The 18972-nt window shown below is 42.2% G+C and overlaps 3 protein-coding genes across 3 annotated transcripts in view; 1 reads left to right on the top strand and 2 right to left on the bottom strand.

Moving 5' to 3' along the window:
- Positions 1–71: 71 nt before the first annotated feature.
- Positions 72–6982, bottom strand: LOC146253967 (uncharacterized). The gene is made up of 2 exons (XM_084677205.1): positions 6898–6982; positions 72–2493 (listed from the first exon to the last, which is right to left on the bottom strand). Exon 2 carries the CDS (start codon positions 2228–2230, stop codon positions 1211–1213), a length of 1020 nt encoding a protein of 339 aa, XP_084533331.1. The 5' UTR covers positions 2231–2493; positions 6898–6982; the 3' UTR covers positions 72–1210.
- Positions 6983–7133: 151 nt separating this feature from the next.
- On the top strand, positions 7134–8733 carry LOC146253966 (uncharacterized). Its single transcript, XM_084677206.1, has one exon. The coding sequence runs from the start codon at positions 7703–7705 to the stop codon at positions 8498–8500; it is 798 nt and encodes a 265-aa protein (XP_084533332.1). The 5' UTR covers positions 7134–7702; the 3' UTR covers positions 8501–8733.
- Positions 8734–14462: 5729 nt separating this feature from the next.
- Positions 14463–18972, bottom strand: part of LOC146253958 (uncharacterized) — a 46756-nt gene continuing 42246 nt past the window's right edge. The window contains exon 3 of the mRNA XM_084677663.1: positions 14463–15932. Coding sequence (XP_084533789.1) covers positions 14463–15932 — 1470 coding nt within the window. The remainder of the gene's footprint in view (positions 15933–18972) is intronic.

The raw sequence follows: 18972 nt of genomic DNA, 5'->3' as shown, positions 1-18972 counted from the left end.
GTACAACACCTGTATTGTTTGCCGTCTCAGGCGAGGGCAGTGATTGCAGAATTCAAGCAACAAACAACTGCCACAGGTCATTTCACTTTATTTTCAATTTGACCAAAGACCACGATGTTTTATTCTCCATCATTCAATGTATTTTGCCAATACATAAATGAACCAGATTATCATCGCAGATTAAAAGGAACATTCGAAATATTTTATTCCTTTTATGAGGAGGTGACAGAATTCTGCCAACAGCCAGGACATTATTTTTGAGGGGGCCAGCTCTGGCCAGTCTTATTTGGGGTGGCACTTGATTGTCAAAAACTAAACATTTAAAACTCACAAACTGCATCACTCAGAGCAGCAGTTTTCTAACGGTATCCAGTGGTTAGCTGCTAGTCTCCATTGAAGCGCTGTCAGAATGCAGGTTCATTGGTTTGCCTCTTGCACTGCAACAGCAAGGAGGCTGCGGACTCCAGCAGCTCATTTTGGATATCTGGGCTCATCAAAGTTCCGTTTCTGGGCAGCTGCTCTCGACGTTTTGGATCTGTGGATCATATTTGCACATGAACTTGTAGGTGGTGAATTGAAAGGCCAGAGATGCTTGGTGTCTGTGGCTTGGGAACCACAATTCACTTTTGGTTAGATTCTCAGGGAGATAATTGACTTGTTAATATCTGACTCAAATTTTAAACATGTGCACAAGTGTGTTACCTGTAACCCTGAGCGCTAAAAAGATAATAACATGAAACTATGACGTAGGTAAAAATCATCTGCTTGATCAGAGCACCGACCCTAAAGTATGCGTGTTCACTAATCAGTCGTTTATCTCTACTATAATATGGATTTAACCATAGTAGACCTAGTAAGATATGTAATCGATCACTCAGAGGCTCCGGTAAATTCCTTCAGAGCGTGAGATCCACTGTGAGTGACTCAGAAGCCTTGAGTTAAAACCTACTCCAAAAGTCTGTTTATAATCAGTTAGCCGCATCAACCAGACAAGATCAACGTTTTCACTGCCGTGGCTTGATAGATAAGTTTCAAGGAGAACAAGTAACTTCAAAAAGGCACAATAATAGTTTATTATCTAAATAGTAAGATAATCAATACTATGATAATGAAATATCATCGAATACAAAACAGGTAAAAAAATAAAAAAGGGTATTCACAATGAAGACTAGGCGCCCCCCTTCTCTTCAAAATAGTCAATGTGAGCTGTTCAGATCTTCTCTTTTGTGTGGGTCCTGCCGTGAGCTATTAAATGCCCAGTCCGTCTAAAGGTTTTACCACAGAGGTCACAGCTGTAGGGCTTTTCCCCTGTGTGGCCCCTGCGGTGAAGTGTTAATTCCCCAGACTGTCTAAATGTTTTACCACAGATAACACAGCTGTAGGGCTTCTCTCCAGTGTGGATCCTACGGTGAACTTTGTAACTGGTAGCATTGCTAAAGGTTTTACTACAGAGGTCACAGACGTAGGGTGTTTCCCCAGTGTGGGTCCTGCGGTGAACTGTTAATTCCCCAGTCTTTTTAAAGGTTTTACCACAGACGTCACAGCTGTAGGGCTTTTCCCCAGTATGGGTCCTGCGGTGAACTGTTAATTCCCCAGACCGTTTAAAGGTTTTACCACAGAGGTCACAGATGTAGGGCTTTTCTCCAGTGTGGCTCCTGCGGTGAAGTGTTAATTCCCCAGTCTGTCTAAATGTTTTATCACAGAGGTCACAGCTGTAGGGCTTCACTCCAGTGTGGATCCTGCGGTGAACTGTGAAACTGCTAGCATTGCCAAAGGTGCTACCACAGAGGTCACAGCTGTAGGGCTTCTCTCCAGTGTGGACCCTGCGGTGAGCTCTGAAATTACCAGCCTGGCTAAAGGTTTTACTACAGAGGTCACAGCTGTAGGGCTTCTCTCCAGTGTGGGTTCTGCTATGAGTTCTGAAATGTCCTGCATCGCTAAAGGTTTTACCACAGAGGTCACAGCTGTAGGGCTTCTCTCCAGTGTGGATTTTGTGGTGAACTGTTAACTTCCCAGACTGTTTAAAGGTTTTACCACAGAGGTCACAGCTGTAGGGCTTCTCTCCTGTGTGGGTCCTGCTATGATTTCTGAAATGGTCTGCACGTCTAAAGGTTTTACCACAGACGTCACAGCTGTAGGGCTTCTCTCCAGTGTGAATCCTCATATGCTTCTTGAGGTTACTGGATGAGGAAAGGCTCTTCCCACATGTATCACTGTGATGTGTCTCCATAACTCAGCTCTCTCTTTGTTCTGTGTCTGGTCTCTCTGGATCCTGTATCTAGTCTCTGGAAGCTTGTTTCTCTCTGGTTGATCCGCTGTCTGGTTACTGCCGTTTCCAGTTGAGTCTCTCTCTGTAGTCTCTTTGGTTGAGTCTCTGTAGTCTCTCTGGTTGAGTGTCTAGTCTCTCTGGTTGAGTGCCTTTCTCTGGAGCCTTAAGGTGTCTTCTCTGTCTAGTCTCTGCCCATGATCAAGTATGATTGGCCAGTAGGGGATCTGGAAGAAACAGTTCCAAGTAAATGGCAGGGTAGGCAAGTAGCGTGAAGCTAGTGATTTTAGCCTCTTTTTTTTATACAATTCCAACCAAAATATCCCACCTCCTCCCCTTAAAGCAACTCCCACAAAACAGTAACAAGCATTGAGTGGAGGGGCATAGTGCGCGCTGGTAGGTAGCAGGGATGGAAATTAGCACCCGCCACCAGCCAAATGCGGGTGATTTTGTGTGGTGGCGGGTAAACTCCTTCGCGTTGTGTCTAACAACTCCCCTTACCTGTTCTAAAATCAGCGCAAAACACGGACTTGCGGGGCTTATTGCTTTTCTAAAACAGAAATATATTACTACAAATATTGAATATGGTTTCATAAATAAAAACAATTAGAAACCAAGTTTATTAATAAACCGTCATTCTTCCGCCACTACAAAGTATAGTTCCTACATAAATCGCTGACACGCAACAGCCAGATGGAAACCTTTGCAGTCTTTTTATAAATATTCGATATTCGATGCACAGTAATATGGAATGATAAAGAATGTTATGAGGACAACCTGTAACAGTGCGTTCACACTGCAGCAACGCGAATCGCTTGCTATCCCACAGTTCAACACGCTCGGGGGCGTTTCAAACAGATGAATGTAGAATGTAGTTCTCTCAGTCACTGTTGTAGTTGTAATGGCCAAGTGTGCAGACTTGGGTTTACGTACTCGCAACGATCAAAATACAACTTGTATATAAAATACAAAACAGTTTAATAGACATACACGGTGACGTGTAAAAACGTTTCATTATATTAACCTACTTAAAGTGTCTGCTAATCTGTCGCCACAATAGGGAGTTTCACCCGGGCAAGCTAGCTAGAAAGTACAAGACCAACAACTGCGGCAACCTTGCGCCATGCATTGTTTTTTTATTTGTTAACATTTATGTATCGTACAGGACTGGGTAAGCAGCCAAACAAACAATTAGTTTCTCCTCCCCCTTGAAACCTAGCCTGACGTTGTCATACTCATAATTCTAGTCAGAATATGAGTCTGAAAACCCTCCGTTGGGCTTTGAGTACGGAGCGTGTTTCAACCGAACTCGTAAAACAAATGCCTCAACGCTCAATTGGATAGACCTACAACCAATCAGAGCAACGTATTATGTTCTTTGTTGAAAACGAATTCAACCCAAGGGCTCTTTCGTGACGTTGTTGATTACGTTACTGTTGATCATCTGTCCATCATCGTATAAAGCCCGCCCTGGCAATTTCATTGCTCCATCCCGATTTTGGGTTTTCTGTAGTTGTCCCCAATAGGACATTTCAGCCTGACGTCACAACAACAAATATCTTACTTCCGGGTGGATAACGTCGATCTTGGCTGGCGAAAGTTAACCTTAACAAGCCATTGAAGCCAACAGGATTCTCCATGTCATTTAACCACGAACACATTTTAGGATCATTATGATTATATTACGTTTCTTGATTATGCCTGTGAACGGAAAAACGAGACGTTCCCGATGTCGTTGCTGTTGATATTGTTAGCGAATAACGATAATATTGTAACGGTATATCAAACTCGTAGTGACTGAGATTGCTAGCTACTGCTGTAGCTGCTGTAGCTACAATATCCAACTTAACGATTAAAGATTTTCTGGACTGCGTGAGCTTTCTAGCTATCCGTCTGGACACAATAATTTTCCTTCGGGGGTTAATTAAGTACCTATCTTGTTGACTATGGAAACTTTATCATTGTAATGATGAGCAGTTTTGAGGATTTGTGGATCGATGAAGCAGAGTTATCAGTAGAAAAGTAAATGTTAATGTTGGTTAAAGCAAACATTAAGATTTCTTATCAGTTTAATAGCCTACTGATTCATATAGTAGGTATACGCCTGTATATAGCATATATATATATTGTTTTCATATAGTTCAAGTCTTTTATTGTCCGATGCACATTCTTAAGACAACGCAAGCACCTGGCATTTACATATGCCTAACATAAGAACACAGAACATAAATTACATCTATGCTAATCTTAAATAACTAAACATCCTAAATATACAGATATCAGATTTCTGTAAGTAATGAAATATTTGTATTTTGCTTTCATGGCCAGTTATCATAGTGTTTGGCCTAGCTACATTTTAGCTGCTTTCTCCCCTTGAGGAATAAAGGCATGACCAGTGTGGCACCACATTTTGCCAGTTCTTCAACAATCAAAAAACCCTGTCTGCCATAACTTGATCTCCTGAATTGATGTTAGTGTACAAGTCAGACTGTGCACTGATCTTCTGGTCTGATAATCCTTCTCCCCACATTTTGGAAACAAATTATATTGAGCCATAGGGCTTGATACCTATTAGAGCCTTGAGTGTTTTATGATGTTTGTAGTTTGACCTGAGGTCTAGGCCTGAAATGGAATGGCCTGTAGATGAAAAACTCCAGCAAGATCACGCCACTTTGTGTAGTTTGTTTATTTACATCAACTGGACAAGTACTCTCACGCTAGCAAGCTTGCACGATATGCTACCCTAACCCAACGTTGTGCTACCCAACAGCAACCCAACAAAAACGTTTTATAAATGATCTGTGAGGAAATGTCTTCCTTAAATCCGGTCATGAGTGGTTGGTTGCCAGCCTGTTCATTGCATTGGTACCGTTAGATGCAGCGAGACCGCCCGGTAAACGAAGACTAGGCTACTAGCTGGATCTGTGCTAACGTTATCCACAGGTTCCGTTGGGTAGTGATGGGCTGCTCGGTACTAAGGTGTCGATACTGTCCCGACACATTCAACACTCATTGCATCGGAACAACGTTTCGAGACGGGTTTTAAAAACACTTCCGGTCACGTGTCAAAGTGTTTCGAAACGTTTTGTGATGTGATCTTGAACGAAACCTGTCTCGTACTTGCCAAAAGACTCTGACGTGTCGGGGTATAAAATGAGGCGGCAAAGCCAAAGGTTTTGAATACGCGAGACTATGGTATGGCGTGAAATAAGTGCCAGGAGATGGACCACTGTAAACATATTTGTGTACTTGTAGAAAAGATTTGTAATTTGTTAAAAATGTTTCGTGTCTCTGTAGAAGGAGGTGGGATCACCGCTCCCAAAACCATCTCGAAGCCAATCAAATTTAGAAAAGTGAGATTTGTGAGTTTAAGATAGTTTGAGATAATTGGAGACTGTTAGAGAACGTTATATATAGCCTATACAGTATATATTTATGAGTATGTAACAACTGTACACTGAGTTTATCGTCTCAAACAGTTCGAAAATCATAATTGGACTTAATTGTATTGTTTCATGAAAGCCATCGCTCCCGTATTCGTTACCACGCTTTCTGCATTGCAGACGGCAATAATTCCGTACAACCACAAGGATCCTTTAGAACGACATGTGTAATTAGCTACAACAGCGTTAGTTATGCCATGTTCGTAGTTGCCAGCAGATGTCGCTGTTGAGTACAGGTTTCGAGCGTTTCTAAGGCCCCGACTCCAATGTTTCAATTGTCTCGGTGTTTCGAAAAGCCTCGATTTGCCCATCACTACCGTTGGGTCGATTTCGATTTAACCGTGGCAAAACGGAAAAAGCCTTATCCTTTACATGCCTGTGTACTTGACATTACAACCCAAAACAAACCAATATTTCGGCATGACGTTAATCTTTTCGATATAATCTTTAAACGAACTACTATGAACTACTATGCTATACTACCCTACTAACACAGGATGACAGTTATCCACACGGAAATGTCTTGGCAACCTTTGTTTACAAACATTCTGAATAGGTCTATACGAGACCCTCCAGACCCATTTTTTTGTGGGCGGGAGAAGTTGGGCTGGCAGCCAGGCTACTTGAAACCTGGACTGCTAGAAATGTTTACGAGAAACAAAACACTCCAATTGGCCATCGCTAGCGAAAATCGCTCCTCATCTGCATAGAATTGAGAACATCTCAACTCGGTTCCACGACGTATTAAATATCACCATTAATAAAGACAAACATTGAATCTAGCTGACAAGACAATCGAAGTAAAGCTAGAGCTAGCTAGCTAGCACCGAAATGAATAAAAATAAACAAGCACAAGTTGCAAATCCTGGATACAACGTCATAGGCAGCGTATCTAATGCTAGCACTTACAGTACCTTCATATCTGTTAGAACATAGTTTCGATCTTTGGATACATTAAGTCTCAAAATAAACGTTCAGACGAAGGGACACTTAACTGATGTTACGGTCCAAGCCGTGCTCACGAAGCGGTATCGACCTTTCGAAACAATGGGTAGCCTACTAGTGACGTTAGTTAACGATTCATTAATTTCGAACGAATCATATGATTCGGGAGTGACGAGTAGTATTTTATGATGATGCACATGAGAGCAGTAAAAGTACAAACTTTACTAAAGTAGAGCTACATACCTTAAAAACACACGCTGTCTGGTGAATGCATAAAGTGACGAGGTACGTGGTCCCGGTTCTTGGGACACCACCGAATAGAAAATCAGGAAATGACGTACTCGAATGAAGAGCGTTCGTGTAACTTCGGCTCTTTATCAGGAAATGACGTTCCCAAATGAAGAGAGTTCGTGTAACGTCGGCTCTTTAAATCGATTTTCATTGGTTTGAGCGTTTCCATGGCATTCAGAAATATACAAACGCGCAAATCGCCATTTATCTGAAATGCAGAAGCCCGCATCAAACAAAACAGGTACTTTAAGTAGCAAGCTTTGTCAAAATATGTCTATTTTATTAGTAGAATTTGGTAGCTTTTGAAGTCAGAAGTTGTTTGCAAAGTAATTTCATTAAGTTTTTCATTAATGACTGATAAGGCCGTCAGAGTTCTCCTTGATGCTAGCCAAGGGCGTAGGTTTGATCTCAGACTTGGTGGGGACATCCACCCATCAACCCTCCACCCAAAGCCCAAATCGAGATGCCATTCTGTATACTATCCCTAAAGAGCTAGTATAACTATATACTCTAAAAAATGCACTCTCCAAAAAAGAGACTGTGATGATGAGACTGTAATGCTGAACAACAAAATGTTTTATTATCATAAACCTCACCTGAAGCCCTGATGATGTTTCCTCAGCCTGCTCTATATCTGGAGTGTTTTCATGCTGTCTTTCCTGCATACAAAATGGTTCATTCATTTTGTAGCCTATCCTATGGCTAGCAAGTTTAACCCTCCTACCATATTGTATACAGTGTTATTTGGAGCTGAGTTATGGAGACACATCAATGTGACACATGTGGGAAAAGCCTTTCCTCATCCAGTAACCTCAAGAAGCACATGAGGATTCACACTGGAGAGAAGCCTTACAGCTGTGACCTCTGTGGTAAAACCTTTATTCGGGCTAAAGGTTTCACAGTTCACAGCAGGATCCACACTGGAGAGAAGCCCTACAGCTGTGACCTCTGTGGTAAAACCTTTAGTCAGGCAAAAGGTTTCACAGTTCACAGCAGGATCCACACTGGAGAGAAGCCCTACAGCTGTGACCTCTGTGGTAAAACCTTTAGACAGGCAGGGTATTTAACAGTTCACCGCAGGATCCACACTGGAGAGAAGCCTTACAGATGTGACCATTGTGGTAAAACCTTTAGACAGGCTCAGAATTTCACAGTTCACAGCAGGATCCACACTGGAGAGAAGCCCTACAGCTGTGACCTCTGTGGTAAAACATTTAGCCATCTTCACAATTTCACAGCTCACTGCAGAATTCACACTGGAGAGAAGCACTACAGCTGTGACCTCTGTGGTAAAACCTTTAGCCGGGCCAACCATTTGAGAGTTCATAGCAGGATCCACACTGGAGAGAAGCCTTACAGCTGTGACCTCTGTAGTAAAACCTTTAGCCATGCTAGCCGTTTCACAGTTCACCGCAGAATCCACTCTGGAGAGAAGCCCTACAGCTGTGACCTCTGTGATAAAACCTTTAGCCATGCTGGCAATCTCAGAGCTCACTGCAGGACCCACACAGAAGAGCCCACACTGACTATTTATGTCCAACAAATGACATATTGAAGACTTTCTTGCCTATGCTATGGAAAGACCTGTCTGAGGACATTACATTATATTTCATTCACTCTACGTCACGCTAAATACACCAGGTAGTGCACATAGAATGTACAGCAAAAGATCACTAACCAGAACAAGCAAGAATGATACCTTATTTTTTTTAATTGTTTTTTACTTTTTCATAGTGTTTATAGTTTCATGGTCATGTTTTTTTGATTATCTAATTAAACTCTTCATTTTGACACCATACCTTGAGTCAAGTTCCTCTATGGATACAATGTTGTACCAGGAATATCATTTTATGTTTGGCAACTGAAGTATTGAGATACACAACTCATTAATGATTCTCTTTTAGAGAAAATCATTGTGTCCCAGTTGTGAATGATTTTGTGAGGCAAGACTTGCCCCCTAAAAACGTACCCATCATGTTGGTTCAGCATCAATGCACCCCTTCAGCCCCGTTATGCAGGTGTCATGAGAGCTCGAGCCAAAGACACTGCGACATCAGGTAATAAGCAATAGATAGATTCTGCCACCTCCTCATTAAATGAATAAATATATAGAATGGTAATTTTAATCTGCAATGACATTGCCAGGATCATTTAAGTATAGGCAAAATACTTTGAATAATAAAGAATAAAACATTGTGGGCTTTGGTCAAATTGAAAATAAAGTTATAATACCTGTGGCAGTGTGCAGATTCTGCTACCTCTGCCCTTGCCTGAGACTGCAAACAATACAGGTGTTGTACCGAAATCGGTGCCCCATCGAAAACAGATTAGCAAAACAGTGTAGCAAGCAACAACAAAAATTACAAGGTTTTAGCCCATTTGTTCTTACTGAAATCACAACACTTTTAGCACACAATTAACACAAGTCTGTGGACTAAACTGTGGATCCTTCTTTCCTTGTTTCCACACAGAATTCATTGTATAACTGATTTATTTTGTTAATATCATTATAGCTCAAGTTACATTTGGTGAGACAGCGTATACCCTAACCCCCCCCACCCCCCCAAAAGAAGTAAAAACAACAGGAAGGGGAGTAATACACGCTCTGGAAAAGAAGTTGACCTCCCGATTGGCATTGTATAATTCACACTGTGTTTTTGTCCCTTTACCTCAACAGTCAGATTTACATAACGGCCTGGCGGCTGGCGCACACCTGCGAGGATCACAATGTAGACTTACAATGTAAATTGGTGTGTGAGTGTTGCCTACGAATTCACAGCACAGAATAGGTTCTCAATGAGTTGTCAGCGAGTAGGCCTTCATGAGCATCTGTTGCATAATCACACGTTAAGTCTGTGACCAGTAGTTGTGTGACATTGCCTCTTGTACCAGTCGCAGGGCATTTTCAGTGCAGTTCTTGTGTGTGGATGTGTGCTGAAGGCAGACGACCAAGAAAGACTGGACTCCTCCTTCATGCAGACGTTGCAGCGCCCCACATTGAGGCCCTGCTGCCTCTCATCCTTGAGCGTGGCCTGTGAGGAGGAGCTCCTGTCCACACGCGTCAGACAGGAGACCGGAGACAAAGTAGTGGCACGTGCCACACAACCCCTGGCACTCCACAAAGGTCTGGGCATGAAAGTCTCAGAGGCAGCTTCCCTGATGATGTCAGAGACTGCCCACTCCCCTCATCACCAGCACCTGTGTGCAGCAGGGTTCAGTATGTATATGCGTTACATACAAATCGGACATATAAATTGTTATTCTTACCATCAGGAAAGAATACCCAGGGAGGTCACTTCACACACCACACAGCGGCTGATGTGCTCCTTTATCTCCTCGCCAGCCACAGGGATCATGGCCACAGCTGCCGTAGTGGAAAGCCAGTAGGACTGGTCATTGCGGCCGGCATAGTCACAGATGCCCATGTTGTAGTAGGAGAAGGACATGGTGGTGAACTGGCCTGGTGAGAGTGAGGGGGTACACAGGAAACACCTGATGACTCCTCATTTGGTTACTGGTTATATACACTCTCCTTCGTCATGTACGTTAGCTTGAAACAGACGTAAGACTGTTTTGAGTGAGTAGTGCTGTAGCGCCACATACCAAGGTCCTGTGGGTGAGCTTTTTCCTGGCCCTCCAGGCAGAGGAGGCACCAGTGTGTGTCGAAGGATCCTTAAGGAGCCTTCGTTTGAATGAACTTTGGAGAAATAATGAATGGAAATGCTCACTAAATAAAATGTGTATCTAAACAAGATGTATTAGCAACTGCTTGCATAGGCCAACGTTATACACGCCAATACACGCTAACATTGCTTACATCGCCTTACGTAGGGAGAGTGGTGGGGACGGATCGGGGTCATTATCTGCGCGCATGCAACTCATTATTGATTTTCTCTTTTAGAAAGAATCATTAAGTGTCCCAGCTGTGAATGATGTCACAGTAATGCACGCAACCACACATAACGAGTGGAATAAGTGGTTTTCAAAAGTGCAGTTATACACGTTCTGTTGCAGCAATTAACATGTTCTAGAAGAGGGGTTTTGTGTTGGCCTCAGAGGCATGTATACCAAAACATGACATGGTCATGTTATCATTCTTCATGTTGAATTTACATTCACACAGAGAAGCCTGACTCACCTTCTGAAGGGTATGACTTTACCCAAGGGCGTAGGTTTGGTCTCAGACTTGGTGGGGACATCCACCTATCAACCCCCCCCCCCCCCCCAAACCTCACCTGAAGCCCTGATGCTGTTTCCTAAGCCTGCTCTACATCTGGAGTGTTTTCATGCTGTCTTTCCTGCATACAAAATGGTTCATTCATTTTGTAGCCTATCCTATGGCTAGCAAGTTTAACCCTCCTACCATATTGTATACAGTGTTATTTGGACATTAATATTCAATAATGATTCATTATATTTGAAAAACCAACAGTGTTAACTTATTCACATTGCCAACTGTTTTTTCCAGCACCTGTCTAGCAATGCAGTGACAGTCCATCAACTGTGAATTTGTCCGAGGATAGACTCCTAACCTTGGTTGAAAGATTAGCTACAAAAGCTAGGTTTAGCTCTAACAATAACCTGGGTAACATATAATATCACCAGACACACCCTCTAGCTTGTCAGCGACTGCCAGTGCAAGCAAGCAAAGTAGCATGAGCTTCTTCCCGTGCGTGTCGCGTGTCAGATAACCCTCCCCCTTCGAATTTTCAGCCAATCAAATTATGGCGTCTCTTGTACTGTCGCGTCCTGGCCTTCGGAATCGATCCAAATAGCAGCACAATTCGCTAAAATATTGGTGGGGACAATATTGTCATTTTCAAATGTTGCTATGGACAAGTACCTAGCGTCCCCCCCTAAATCTACGCCCATGCAACAGATGCTCATGAAGGCCTACTCACTGACAACTCATTGAGAACCGATTCTGTGCTGTGAATTCGTATATAGGCAACACTCAAACACCAATTTACATTGTAAGTCTACATTGTGTTCCTCGCAGGTGTGCGCCAGCCGCCAGGCCGTTATGTAAATCTGACTGTTGAGGTAAAGGGACAAAAACACAGTGTGAATTATACAATGCCAATCGGGGGGTCAACTTCTTTTCCAGAGCGTGTATTACCCCCCTACCTGTTGTTTTTACTTCTTTGTGAGGGGGGGGGGGGGGGGGGTTAGGGTATACGCTGTCTCACCAAATGTAACTTGAGCTATAATGATATTAACAAAATAAATCAGTTATACATTGAATTTTGTGTGAAAACAAGGAAAGAAGGATCCACAGTTTAGTCCACAGAATTACCATTCTATATATTTATTCATTTAATGAGGAGGTGGCAGAATCTATCTATTGCTTATTACCTGATGTCGCAGTGTCTTTGGCTCGAGCTCTCATGACACCTGCATAACGGGGCTGAAGGGGTGCATTGATGCTGAACCAACATGATGGGTACGTTTTTAGGGGGCAAGTCTTGCCTCACAAAATCATTCACAACTGGGACACAATGATTTTCTCTAAAAGAGAATCATTAATGAGTTGTGTATCTCAATACTTCAGTTGCCAAACATAAAATGATATTCCTGGTACAACATTGTATCCATAGAGGAACTTGACTCAAGGTATGGTGTCAAAATGAAGAGTTTAATTAGATAATCAAAAAACATGATCATGAAACTATAAACACTATAATAAAGTGTGAAATTGTGAAGATGGCTAAATGTTTTACCATAGAGGTCACAGCTGTAGGGCTTCTCTCCAGTGTGGATCCTGCTGTGAACTGTGAAATTGTGAGCCTGTCTAAAGGTTTTACCACAATGGTCACATCTGTAAGGCTTCTCTCCAGTGTGGATCCTACTGTGAACTGTGAAACCTTTAGCCCGACTAAAGGTTTTACCACAGAGGTCACAGCTGTAGGGCTTCTCTCCAGTGTGAATCCTCATGTGCCTCTTGAGGTTACTGGATGAGGAAAGGCTCTTCCCACATGTGTCACAGTGATGTGTCTCCATAACTCAGCTCTCTTTTTCTTCTCTGTCTGGTCTCTCTGGATTTTGTATCTAGTCGCTGGAAACTTGTTTCTCTCTGGTTGATCCGCTGTCTGGTTACTGCTGTTTCTGGTTAATTCTCTCTCTGGTTGAGTTTCTCTCTAGTGTCTCCTGTTGAGTCTCTGTAGTCTCTCTGGAGCCTTTAAGGAGTTTTCTCTGTCTAGTCTCCCCGCCATTATAAATTATGATTGGCCAGTCCGAGATCTGCATTTTTCACATATAAATTAAATCTTTTGTCTGTCATAATGGCCCACTTTGCATATGTATTGTTGATCATTTGGTGAGAGGTGTATGTTTCCCAGGTTTATTTTTACTGGAGAAACACAAAACATTGTAACAAAACTTCTTTGGCATACAACTCCTCTTCATAGTAATTTGGTTTTCTTCAAAATTACAGGCTAAATGACTAGACATGGTAAAAAAAGAGACACATGTTCGTTTTACAGGGCAAATAAAACCAGACTGTGGTTGACGAAAAGTGACATTGTCAAGCTCATTGACTTTATGAAAAGTTGTACACGTTTCAACAAAAGGCACCTGATATAGCTAAATGACCAGCTAACCAAACCCAAACCTTCCTTATCTTATCCCTATTTATTTCTGTGTCTGTTTTTGTTTAACACTATGCTTAAGCATCCCACAGAGCCATGCTCGTGACTGTTTTGAATGATCAGCAGTGAGGGGTGGGGAGGGGGCTTGTCTTTACTCACACACTGTGCTCGTAAATAATGTTTGCAGTTCGCGCACACATCAAATTTTAGGGGTAGGCCTATATGCGAGTCAAATAGTTGCACTGTTGAGCCCTGAATTGGCTTATCATTGTCAACAACGGAGACTCGTTACGAAGTTGGGGTGCGCTCACCAGAGGATTGTCCTGCCAAGGCAGCTGGAGTTTGCACCATTGCGACTCGGACACAGTCGAAGTACTGCATTTTATATTTATCTGATGCAGGTGCTTTTTCATCGCAGTTGTTTTCCCCCCTTTACAAGAAATTGCTTTAGAACATATATTGCACTTTGCTTTGTCTTTATATTTGGCTTTAATAAAATGTAGCCAAGCCTTTGACCGTTTCGTGCGTTCTGCAGTAGCTAGCAACAAAATGATAAATGAAGCAAAGTAGCGCGTGAGACAATTAAATTCTTCTTTGTTTAGTTTAAAGGCGGTTGGCAGGCATTTCAATCGAATTGGTCATTTTATTAGTCAAACATTGTATGTTTGTGTACCAGTGATTTGATTTAAATAACATTAATTGTTTCTTGAAACATAAGTCAACGTTACATTATATTACTTGGTCTCGATAGCGATATCGATAAGCGTGGACCTTATTGATATTCGGGTTTTGAGAAATTTGGAACCGGGTCCTTACAGAACCGGTTCTTGATACCCATCCCTAGTCACAGCTGTAGGGCTTCTCTCCTGTGTGGATTCTGCGGTGAACTTTGAAACCGCTAGACTGGCTAAAGGTTTTACCACAGATGTCTCAGCTGTAGGGCTTCTCTCCTGTGTGGATTCTGCGGTGAACTGTGAAACCGCTAGACTGGCTAAAGGTTTTACCACAGATGTCACCACTGTAGGGCTTCTCTTCAGTGTGGATCCTGCTATGAGCTCTAAAATTGCAAGCCTGGTTAAAGGTTTTACCACAGAGGTCACAGCTGTAGGGCTTCTCTCCAGTGTGGACCCTGCTATGAGCTCTGAAAGTGTCAGCCCGGCTAAAGGTTTTACTATAGAGGTCACAGCTGTAGGGCTTCTCTCCAGTGTGGATTCTGCTATGAACTCTGAGATTGTCAGCCTTGCTAAAGGTTTTATCACAGAGGTCACAGCTGTAGGGCTTCTCTCCTGTGTGGATTCTGCGGTGAACTGTGAAACCGCTAGACTGGCTAAAGGTTTTACCACAGATGTCACAGCTGTAGGGCTTCTCTCCTGTGTGGATTCTGCAGTGAGCTGTGAAACTGCTTCCCTGGCTAAAGGTTTTACCACAGAGGTCACAGCTGTAGGGCTTCTCTCCAGTGTGGATTCTGCTATGAACTCTGAGATTGTCAGCCTTGCTAAAGGTTTTATCACAGAGGTCACAGCTGTAGGGCTTCTCTCCAGTGTGGACCCTGCTATGAGCTCTGAAAGTGTCAGCCCGGCTAAAGGTTTTACTATAGAGGTCACAGCTGTAGGGCTTCTCTCCAGTGTGGATTCTGCTATGAACTCTGAGATTGTCAGCCTTGCTAAAGGTTTTATCACAGAGGTCACAGCTGTAGGGCTTCTCTCCTGTGTGGATTCTGCGGTGAACTGTGAAACCGCTAGACTGGCTAAAGGTTTTACCACAGATGTCACAGCTGTAGGGCTTCTCTCCTGTGTGGATTCTGCGGTGAACTGTGAAACCGCTAGACTGGCTAAAGGTTTTACCACAGATGTCACAGCTGTAGGGCTTCTCTCCTGTGTGGATTCTGCAGTGAGCTGTGAAACTGCTTCCCTGGCTAAAGGTTTTACCACAGAGGTCACAGCTGTAGGGCTTCTCTCCAGTGTGGATTCTGCTATGAACTCTGAGATTGTCAGCCTTGCTAAAGTTTTTACCACAAAGGTCACAGCTGTAGGGCTTCTCTCCAGTGTGGACCCTGCAGTGAGCTCTGAAATTACCAACCTGGCTAAAGGTTTTACCACAGAGGTCACAGCTGTAGGGCTTCTCTCCAGTGTGAATTCTGCAGTGAGCTGTGAAATGGTGAGCAAGGCTAAAGTTTTTACCACAAAGGTCACAGCTGTAGGGCTTCTCTCCAGTGTGGACCCTGCAGTGAGCTCTGAAATTACCAACCTGGCTAAAGGTTTTACCACAGAGGTCACAGCTGTAGGGCTTCTCTCCAGTATGGATTCTGCGGTGAACTGTTAAATCCCCAGTCCGTCTAAAGGTTTTACCACAGACGTCACAGCTGTAGGGCTTCTCTCCTGTGTGGATCCTCATGTGCTTCTTGAGGTTTCCGGTTGAAGAAAGGCTCTTCCCACTTGTATCACTGTGATGTGTCTCCATAACTCAGCTCTCTCTTTGCTTTCTGTCTGGTTTCTCTGGATCCTGTATCTAGTCTCTGGAAGCTTGTTTCTCTCTGGTTGATACGCTGTCTGGTTACTGCTGTTTCCTCCTTAGTCTCTCTCTGGTCTCTCTGTAGTCTCTCTGGTTGGGTCTCCGTAGTCTCTGTTTGAGTGTCTGATTTCTTTCTGGAGCCTTTAAGTAGTCTTCTCTCTCTAGTCTCCGCCCATGATCGAGTTTGATTGGCTGGTAGGAGTTCTTCATTTTTCACATATAAATTACATATTTTGTCTGTCATAATGGGTCACTTTGCATACGTAATGTTGATCATTTGGTGAGAGGTGTATGTTTCTCAGGTTTATTTTTACTGGAGAAACACAAAACACTGTGACAAAACTTATTTGGCATACAACTCTTTATAGTAATTTGCTTTTATTCAAAATAATAACAACCTATCTGATTAATTACTACACAACAGGCATTACATGTCAATTTACAATAAAAGGACCTTGGATTGGAAATTGCTCATTTTTCGAATAAAAAAATTGAAATAGAATATTTCTCTCACAAATACACGCAACCACTTACGCACACACACAAACAACACTCTTGTACAATGTCACAATCATTTGATAATATTCCATCTGCAGATATTATGTACAGCAGATTCTCAACAAATTCAACATGTATTACTTAGTCATCTAAAGTTACTTTAACGCTGAACAGTTGGTGTCTCTGCATAAAAATTGTTTCCTTTTTGAGCATCTACAGAAAATCGACAGCGGATATTTTAAAGTTTGACTATTATTATTCCATGTCACCTCACTCCCCCTGCTTTGTCGGACATGAACATATTGTACCCACCAAATGCTCTTTTAAAATATTTTCTTTTATTATCTTAATGTGTGTATAGTACTTAACTCAGTATCTTTCATTCATAATTATGAAGAGATTTATGTATTAGTTGCTATGCTGTTTTCATTTTAGATTGTAAGAACTGTTACCCAGAGGGCTGTGCTCAGTAAGTTATTTAGCTTCAGTCATCTCACCGATTAATGAATATTGTTTCAGTTGTTCACCCATCTTTAAAAAAAGAAATCCTCCTTATTAATCCCCATACTGTTTCATACATGTCTGAGTCTCCAGACCTATGACACACAACATATGTAAATACACATAATTCAGTACACTTCGTAATATGCTGCATAGTATGGAGTAAGACTGAAATTGCAGTCTTTAAATATTTTCCTGTAGGTTTTAGCATTATTTGATGTTGTATTTAAATAAATTTGAACTGTCGAAAGTACAGGATTATATTTGACTGTAAATGTCAAAAGTATTTATTTAGGTAGGTATTATTGTGGTGAACGTATTTAATTTCTCGACAAGAGAAATCAAGTTTAATGTTAGGTGACTGACATTACTTGAATTAACTAGGCTGTGGATGAGAAAAATGAAAACATTCACATAATATGTGAAAGACTATTAGAGATCACAGGTGGATATAATAACCTGCCTGTGAAGGTTTATCTAACCCATATCCTCCTTCTTGGGGCTTTCCCTCAGAGCAGCAGAGTAACAGCTGGACTAGAGCATTCTAGTGTCACTGGTATGTAGTCTGTACTTGGTTCACTCACTCAGTTGATCTCTCAACTTGACTGACATAAATACACCCTCCTCTTCACAAAGCAGAGTCCTGAGTGTATTTTATGTTACATGCTTTGCAGCACATCTCCCTTTCCCCAAACGTACAGTTGTACCAAATGTACCAAATAACGGCCGGTGCAGATTGCAGTCTATTGAAACAAATGGACTAAAAATGTTTCAAAAAAACGTATATATCGTGATATATAGCCTACCGTTACTGTCCGTGCTTCAGATTTATAATGTGATGACGTATATTTGAGGACATAGGCCTTACAGCCCAGCCCTGTGTTTACCACATCTCTGTTCCAGTCTTCATCTTCCAGTGAAGTAGGAGAGAAGGGTGCAAACTGCCCTGTTTTCAGGCTATCAACTGGTAAATAGAACAATTAACCCTTTTGTTGCAGAACCATCTAGTCTCTTGACCCTTTACTTGCCAATGTAAATACAGAGAAGTGCGTCCATAGTCTTCAACAATGGATAAAGATCAGTAGGCATTGGACGACTGATCATCAAATTCAAATCACATTTATTTGTATAGCCCTTTTTACAAGCAATGTCACAGAGGGATTCACATACGCCCATAGAACTTCCCCTCAACCAACCAAAAAACAAGGAACATTTGAGATTTATTTTTAGAAACCTTGGGAGGATCAGTTCAATGCTCCCCTCCTCCAAAGACAGTTGGTGAAAGAGAGGTGCAGAACACAGACTGTTACGTCCCTCGCCCTGTTTGCACGTGTGAAACTATAAACACAATAATATTGTAAACAACGATGAAAAGTAAGGTAGAATTATTGCCTGTGTTGATTGTTCTGGTTCTTGTTCTTCTGCTGTACATTCTATGTGCACTATCTGGTGTATTTAGCATGACGTACAGTGAATTAAATATAGGTCCTCAGAGAGGTCTTTCCAAAGCGGTTCTAATGGTAAAATCCTTAACAACCCATTAGTATTGACACAATTATTGGTGTTCATCAGAACAACTAAGTATTGTATTCCCCTCCATTGTTACAGGGGTAGAGTATCTTCCCTGTGTCATGTTGGACTGTAGATCTGGTGTTACTGCATGTGCTGTCCCAGTAGGTGCAGGCCAGTAGTTTTTCCAGCTGTGGATCATACAGAATGATGGGTACGTTTTTGGGGGCAAGTCTTGCCTCATAAAATCATTCACAGCTGGGACACTCAATGATTCTCTCTAAAAGAGAAAAATCCTTAATGAGTTGTATACCTCAACACTTCAGTTGCCAAACTGAGTGTTTTCAATAGGTCACCGATTTCGGTACAACACCTGTAGTCTATTGTTTGCTGTCAGGCAAGGACAGAGATTGCAGAATTG

Source organism: Hypomesus nipponensis, chromosome 17, assembly GCF_054491055.1.
Source record: "Hypomesus nipponensis isolate SF chromosome 17, ASM5449105v1, whole genome shotgun sequence".
In the NCBI taxonomy this organism is placed as follows: Eukaryota; Metazoa; Chordata; class Actinopteri; order Osmeriformes; family Osmeridae; genus Hypomesus; species Hypomesus nipponensis.
Note: the sequence above shows the minus strand (reverse complement) of the source record. Positions and strands in the feature narration are given on the sequence as shown.

Coding starts and splice junctions, on each gene's coding strand:
- LOC146253967 (XM_084677205.1), bottom strand. CDS start 2,230: ATGGAGACACATCACAGTGATACATGTGGGAAGAGCCTTTCCTCATCC.
- LOC146253966 (XM_084677206.1), top strand. CDS start 7,703: ATGGAGACACATCAATGTGACACATGTGGGAAAAGCCTTTCCTCATCC.